Source organism: Pteronotus mesoamericanus, unplaced genomic scaffold, assembly GCF_021234165.1.
Source record: "Pteronotus mesoamericanus isolate MK-2021 breed Mesoamerican mustached bat unplaced genomic scaffold, CSHL_Meso_final contig_2, whole genome shotgun sequence".
NCBI classification, from domain to species: Eukaryota; Metazoa; Chordata; class Mammalia; order Chiroptera; family Mormoopidae; genus Pteronotus; species Pteronotus mesoamericanus.
In genome coordinates, this window is record NW_026555084.1 from 3,987,245 (window position 1) to 3,995,504 (window position 8,260).

The 8,260-nt window shown below is 41.9% G+C and overlaps 1 protein-coding gene across 2 annotated transcripts in view; it reads right to left on the reverse strand.

Annotated features, from left to right (window-relative positions):
• The window catches only part of TENM2 (teneurin transmembrane protein 2), an 831,811-nt gene extending 829,865 nt beyond the window's left edge, over window positions 1–1,946 (reverse strand). For both annotated transcript variants that reach the window (XM_054568075.1, XM_054568074.1), the window contains exon 1: window positions 1,721–1,946. In XM_054568075.1, the coding sequence (XP_054424050.1) occupies window positions 1,721–1,946 (226 nt within the window). The remainder of the gene's footprint in view (window positions 1–1,720) is intronic.
• Window positions 1,947–8,260: the final 6,314 nt, after the last annotated feature.

The window sequence follows — 8,260 nt, forward strand, 5'->3', positions numbered from 1 at the left end:
TGCACCTTTAGTGAGACTTAGGAAGAGGAGCCTGCATTTCAGCACTGGCCACAAGAAACAAAACATATGCAGCATCACCATCAACGAAACCCAAAACACAGCAGAAAATGAGAGGCTTTCTACCACAGTGAATGTGCATCACCTTTCAAAATATCTGAGTCTGGTGCTAGTGATGCTCTTGGAAATAAGAGAAAGGTGTCATAATTTTTCATATTGGAAATTTAAACACCCCCTTAATTAATTAAGCAGTAATTCTTCATGTATTTCTTTCCAATTCCCACTACATGCACTTTGGCATAGAGTGAGAACATGAAGTAAAACACGTGTTGAAGTCACTCACAGATCAAAGACATTTTGAAGCAACCCTCCCCCTGTTTGAAATGTGTTTCATTTATGTGAAAATAACTCCAAAAATAAGAGTGAAGATTAAATAAAAACTGTATCTTGCAAGGGTCTACAATTGGAATGGAAACACAATTTTAACTGTTTCTTGGCTGATTTGGGGGAATATTTTGCTAAATATAAAAGACGGAGCTAGGCTAAACTGGGAGCATATGAAAATACATTTTTTAGAAAAACTGTTAACTTACAGATTTTATATATATAGTGTTTTCTAAGAAATAAAGAAAAGTAAAGTAACTTAAGGAAGCTAAGGAGCCAGGAATGGAATTCCAAGCTGCTACAGACTGAATGTTTGTGACCATCCAAATTCTTACACTCAAACCTGATCCCTTTAGTATTTAGAGGCAGGGCCTTCGGGAGGTGATGAGGACATGAATGGGCTTAGTGACTTAATAAGGAGGCTCCATAGAGCTCTCTCCCCTCTTCAGCTCTGTGAGGACCCAGGAACCAGAAAGAGAGAGCCTTCATCAGACACTAGATTTGTCCACACCTTCACCTTAAACTTCCCAACCTCTAAGAAGGTACAAAATACATTTCTGTTGTTTATAAGCCACCACTATATGGTATCTTGTTATAACAGTCCAGATGGACTAGGACACAAGTTAAAGTATCTCATGAGGAATAAAATTACTTGCAACACTTGCTGGAACAAGAAACAGAGCATCAGTAACGCGATAACCAGACAGGCAGGACCTTGACCTTTGGCACTGGCAGAGTGACCCTTCCCAGAGTGTCAACTTTGTTCTGTGCATTCACCTGAAACTTTGCTGAGCCGTTCACGTAAAGCACACACACAGCAAGGCTGGAACACAAAATGCAGGATGTCGAGCTAGGGAATCAACTCAACTCTAATGCCTTCATCTACATGTCCACACATTGACAGCGACCCTTGACCGGTGATAGCAAATTCCCTATGGATATTGAACATGAAGAGAATGTCAGCTGTTAGTATTTGGGAGAAAAATATTTTCTTCCCCAATGAAATCAAAATACTATGATTCAAGAGAAATCTACCCCCTATGGAGCCACGGGTCTGCTGTTATGTTACATCTGTCAAAAACCACCACGGTGTGTCTCCAAAACCAACTGTCAAATTGTCAAAGAATGTAGCACCCAGGACCAAAGAGGCACTTCTGGGATACCCACAGGAGCTGGCCATGGGGAGATAAAAGGGACCGTTCTCTTCAACTAAACTCTGATGGAACCCTCGACGGCGCCATACTTTGCTCCCAGTTCTCACCAACCTTGGTCATCAACAACAGGCAACAGCGCAAGTCAAACACGTCAGCCAGCACGTCCGCAGGGTCGCTCCACATACCTTGTCTGGGGAACTCATCTGACTCCCGGTGAACGAGGTCTGTGACCCGGTTTCCGTAGTGCATTCTGCTGTCGTGGTCATAGGCCTTCAGCGTCTCGCTGGAGCTGTAGGACTTCTGCGTGGGCACGCGGCAGTCTTCGCTATCCAGGGAGGAGCTGGTGTAGCGGCATTCTTTGCCACACCGTCCCCGGGTCAGAGAGCGGTGTCGCCGGTCCTTGACATCCATTACTCCTGATCAGGCAGAGCGCTGATGACTTCAGAAAAGACAGGCCTCAGTGTTGGCACGTGTCACGTCGCCACCTGAAAACATCAGAGGAAACAACCGACACCGTGATTATTAAGGAAATGCTGCCTTCAGTTCTGACTCACGTTCTGACTCAGATAACAACATAAAAAGGCAAATTTGGTCAGTGCCACGTAATTTCTTTTGCAGATGTTTTATGTATACTTAAACAATTGGCCTAAATAGAAGAACTCGAGACAGTAAATTAATTTCCTTGCTGTTTAATTTAATAGGTTTAGGGGGAAAAGTAATAGCAAAATAAGTCATCTTTTGATTTTCTATATGTGCACAGATGACAGGATAAGTCTGTCACTCTAATGCAAGATCTTACTAGGAAGCAGTTGAAAGCAAAACTGATTTTATCCTTCCTTAATTATACTCTCTCTTTGCTGTAGAAGAGTTGGGGAAAACAAATATAAAAAATAAATAAAAATAAAAGTAAATGAGGCATAAATTTATGCCATGGATGCTTTGCAATGATACCAAGTCCATCTGACTAACATCAAATTGTCTCGCTGGGTATGGAGGATGATACGTGAGGCGTTCTTGACATGCCAACAATCTTCCTCCAATTTCTTTAATGAGCCTTCAGCAAACTCCTAGTCGGTTTTCTCTCCTTTGCGAATCTGTGTCTTGGACACACCTGGCCACTTCTTCTTCCTCGTCAGCTACCACCTGGAGAGCGTGCTGACAAGAGGTCTAACTGGCACATCAACTTCCTCACCAACATGTCCTGGTCACAGCCGGACATCCACCGCAGGAAAGGAAAACGGGGATGCGCACTGACTAAAACAGGAAAGCTGATGACAGGAGCCTCTCTGACGCAAAAACGGGCAACCAGGGACCCCACAGTCTGTCGCCTGACACCCTGGGCCTGGCTGTGTGTGCCCAACATCTGCCAGGCAAATACGACGGAAATGCTTAGATGCCTCCACATTCCAAGTGATAGGCCTGCATTGATTTCAAAGGCCGTGCAAAACTGCATGGACTATGGGGCCAGGGATTGGACAGAAAGGACAAATAAGGGTTTTAATTAAAATGGAAAATACAACCCAGAGGCTGGGTGCTGCTTATTCTCTAGGCTACCGTTGCTCTCCGACTCCCCAGTGTGACGGGACCTACTTGGGGGGCAGAGCTGTGGTCCTGAGCCCCTCTGCTCTTCTTTGGTCGTTTACCACACCATACGGGGCACCTCTGCATACCAAAGAGCCAGCCTGTGTGCACACAAGGTGCGTGGCATCTGTCCCGAGACGGCAGAAGCCAAGTGAATCCCTCCCTGCCTTGTCACACTGAGAGGTCCTTCTGGACCTCAGGAAGCCTCCTCATTGACGCTGTTTGTGCACCTTCACGAATACCACCTGTGCCCGTGGCAATTTTGTTTGGCCATGAAAACACCACCGAGCACGGCCATGCTGCTGCCTCAGTCACAGATGTGAAAAAGCTCATCGCATCCTTGAGGCTGCACTTCCTGACGCAGGGAGCTGGAAACCCCTTTGAGTGTCACCAGTCAAGATTCCAGAACCTGCTTAGAGGACACCAAGAGCGAATGACGGCACGGCAGCCTCCTCAGGGCAGAGTCCATTCAAGTGTCTTACCGTTCATGCCATTTCTGAGTGCCCACACCGTCTCCCTAAACTTCCAGCACAGGATCGCCGCCCTCTGGAATCCGCATGATAGGCTGGCCCAGAGCATGACCTCAGGGCGGCCGTGCCTGGACGCCGGTCGTAGCATGGCCGCCAGCCAGCCGGCGCCCTTGCACAGCCCCTCCTGCCCTTTCTGACTCAGCGTCCCGGTCGGTGAAAATGCAAAATCATAGTATCTGCTTCACGGACTTTTAGTGAAAAGTAAAACTTACTGGGATAAAGTTCCGCACATGCTAGCACATGGTAGTGGCCTACGGGAGGTAGTTCTTTGTTTTCTTCTCTGAAAGATTAATTTTTTTTTTCTCTTAGCTAAGTAGTTTACAGACTTCCTTTAGGCACAGGGGAAGTGGGTTACATAAGTCCCTGAAACTCAGGGTTCTAGTTATTAACCTTAACACTTGAACTGCACACCAACAAACTAAGATCTGCAGCACCTACTGAAGCTATATAAGACTGTGCACCAACAGGAAGAGCTGCAAGTAGTTTCGGGGGAGAGTGGGTGTTTTGAGGGGATTTGATAATTTTTCTCTCTCCTGTTCCACAGTAAGATTTTACTTTGTAATGTTTTCGGTGTCCCCAACTCATGAAATACTATCACCCCTAATTCGCATCATGCTTTGGAAAGCAGGCTGACTGTCTATATGTGGGTATGTGATTTTATTTTATTTTTTACATCATGCTCTGGTTTATAGGTTTATTTAAAAAGCTTGAAGGCTTTTTACCTTGTTATAAAGTAGGATAACTTTTGTGTTTGGACATTCTGATGTCTAATTTGGTTGCCCAGCGATCTTTGCCTGCTCAATTCCCCTTTCTTGGCTCTGCCCTTGACAGTTAACTTTGTCAGTAATGTCGCCACCAGACGAACAATAGAAACGTTTATATAATGAGGTAAAAATGACAAATCTTAATCAAGAAAAGCTAATATCCTGGGAAACTGAGCCGAATACACAGACTGTTAGCCTACAGACATTTTGTATTAAGCCTGCCTGTTGTATAAACTTTTCAATGTTAAAAAGAGACAAACCAGGAAATATTAAAATCTGGATCTATCTCTGATCATTAAAAATTGGGCTGTGTGGAAACTTCTGCTCCCAGAAAGATGGAATAAATATACTTTTACTTATTTCTCCCAATAAGTTCAGCTGAAAACCCTGGGCATTATACGTAAAACAAACATAAGAAGAGTCTGAAAGGTGGAAAGAGGAGGCAGAAAAACTAGTGCCCTTGGGCCCCAAGGGACGATACTGTGGTGAGTGCCTGGGATTTCTTTGGCCCTGCATCTCCCAGGTTTGTCCCCAATGACACTGGCCACCCAGAAACACCAACTGACACAGGCAACAAAAGCTCCAACAAACGCTGACTCCCGCTAGTCAAAAGACAGCAGCAAAAGTCAGCCTAACAAAAGAGAAACATTTAGATAGTAACCACCTCATTCCTGACAACATGGGAAAAACTGTAGCCCCATTTCCACCTTTAACCTTAAAAGCCAGGTGGGGACCCTAAATTTCCACGCTGCTGAGGAAGCAGTGAGCACCCAGGCCCCCACCAAGGCGATTTCAGAGAAGGCTAAGAAGGAAGCCACGGCTTTCATCCCTTCCCTGAGTTGGGAGGCCATCCCTCCCTGCCAGAAGGAGCCTGGCCTCCACCCCACTGGGCAGAAACGAGGAACCCCTCTCCTCTGTGGGGCTGGCATAGGAGGAGACCCAGCAGAGTCAAGACTTCCACTCTCTCACCGCAATAATGAGTCCTTCTGCTCCTCGTTAGTGGTTGTTGGTGTAGGTAGATACCACGTGGGGAGGGATATGAAGGTGCTCCTAGCTCTTCCACCCAGGGAGGTATCCGTGGAGGCCTACTAGTAAGGAGGCAGAACTCCCACATCCACCCTTCCCAGCTTCCACCAAAGAGCACACTGCACTTTGAGCATTGACAAAGACCAAGTGGGGACCCTGGACTTCTCTCCCAGCCTAGCAACAGTGAAATGGGATGTCTCTTCTCCTGACAGAGCAATGTCAGGAGAAACCAGCTCAGGAGAATTCAAATAAGATTCAGAATCTCATAATCTCTAAATGTCTAGTTTTCAACAACAAAAACATCACCTGGCATACCAACAACTACAAAGATCTCAAACTGAATGAGAAGATACAATTAACAGACGCCAATGCTGAGATGACAAATATGTTAAAATTATTAGAAACAGATTTAAAAGCAGCTACATAAATACTTCAATGAGCAATTATGGATGATATTGAAACAAATGAAACAATAGAAAATGTCATCAAAAAAGGAAAGTTTCAGCAAACAAATAGAAGATAAAAAGAAGACTCCAATGTATATTTTAGAACTAAAAAAACCAAATAACCAAAAAAGAAACTTAATAGATGGGCTCAAGAACAGAATGGAAGGATAAAAGAGGGAACTTGCAAAATTGAACAATGGAAATTGCCCCATCTATATAATACATTAAGAAACAGACTAAAGAGAAAAAGTGAGCAGAGCCTTTGGGATTTGCCAAATAATAACAAAAGACCTAATGTTTACATCATCAGAGTCCCCGAAGGAAAGTAGAAAGAATGAGGGGCTGAGAAAGTGCTAAATGACCAGCTAAATGCATCCAAATTTGCAAGAGACATAAAGCAACATATGTAAGAAGGTAAGTAAACCACATACATCCATATCAAGACGTACCATAGTCAAACTTCTGAAAACGTAAAGGGAATCTTGAAGGCAGGGAGAGAAATGACACTTCATCTATAAGGGAGGGCAATATATTAGGAAAGTCGGTACCTCATCAGAAACCATGGAGACCAGAAAGAAATGGCAAAATATTTTTCAATTGCTGAAAGAAAAGATCTTTCAACCCGGAATCCTATATTCAGCAAAAATGTCCTTCTAGAATAAAGGAAAAAAACAAGAAATTCTCAGATGAAGGAAGAGGTGTTCAAAAATTAGCTGTCTAAAGGAATGGTTCAAAAAGTAGCTTTCTGAAACAGAAAGGAAGCAATAAAAGAACAAATCTTCGAACACCAGGAAGGCAAAAGAAAAACATGGCAAGCAAAAAAAAAAAAAGAAAAAGAAAGAAAGTTAACACAAGAGATTTTCTCCTTTATGTTTTCCAAATTATTTTTGATCGTTGAAGTAAAAATTATAACACTGTCTGTCCAATGAGGTTCTAAATGTATGTAGAGGACATATTTGAGAAATTGTACTATAAATGAGGAAAGGTAAAGGGACATAGAGGAGAAAGTTTCTACACATCATTTGAGCTGGTAAAATGATGAAACCCGTAAACCATGATAAGATGTGTACGTACAATGTAATAACTAAAAAGGCTATCCAAAGAAATGTACTTAACAACACTACAGGACAACTCAAAATGCAGTTCAAAAAATGTTCAATAACTGACAAGAAAGTAGAAGGACGAAAATAATGAAGTGAAACACAGAAAGAACAAGAGAACAAACAGAAAACAAAAAGTAAAATGTCAGGCTTATGCCCTAAAATGGCAGTAGTGACATTAAATGTAAGTGGTCTAAGTCATACACAAACTAAAAAAAGAGATCTCAACTCTATGCTGTCAATAAGAAAGTCACTTTAAATATAATAAGGTAAGCATGTTGGTAGTAAAACTGATAAAAAAGGTATATAATCAGACACTAATCAAAAGAAAGCAGGAGTGACTACATTAACATTAGACAAAGTGGATTCAAGGGAAAGAAAACTACCAGAAGCAGGGAGGCATTGTATGACAATGAAAGGCTCCGTCCACCAAGGAGAAATAGAGATTTTAAATATGTACTTACGAAAAAGTCAGAGCTACAACATATGTGAAGCAAAAAATAATACATTGAGATGGAAAATAAACAAATCCATAATTATACTCAATATTTGGGGGTTTCAAAATAAAAGTACCACAAATTAATAACAAACTAGACAGAAAATCAAGAAGGATATAGAAGAGCCCTCAAATGCTATCAACCAACAGGGTCGACTTGACATTTATAGACTATTCCTCCCAACCGCAGCCTATTGGCCAGGGAGTATATATCAAGATATACTGTAGCCTGGAACATAAAACAAGCATGAACGATTTTAAAAGAACTGATATCATACAGAATATGTTCTTTTACCACAGTGGAATCGAACCTGAATCAATAGCAGAAAGAGAAGAAAGTCTTAAACACTTGAATACTAAACAATACTTTCCTAAATAAGTCATTGGTAAAAGCAGGTCTAAGTGACCTCGAAATACACATTGAAGTGAAGGAAAGTGAAAATATAACATAAAAATGTGTGAGGAAGTGCTCTGCAAAAGATCCTGCTAAGAGGATAAATAGACACTCTACAGACTATGAGAATCTATTTGGAAACCATACATTGGGTAAAAGACAAATACTAAGAATAAAGAAATATTTTCAAAACTCAACTGTGGGAAAAAAGCACACAATACAATTTAAAGAGAGGCAAAAGACATGCAGTGGCATGTCACCAAATAGAACACACAAATGTCAAAAAACACATAAAAAGATATTCAACATCATTAGCCGTTAGATGAATGCAAATTAAAACCACAATGAGATATTACTACGGACTTGTCAGAATGGTTAAAATAATAAT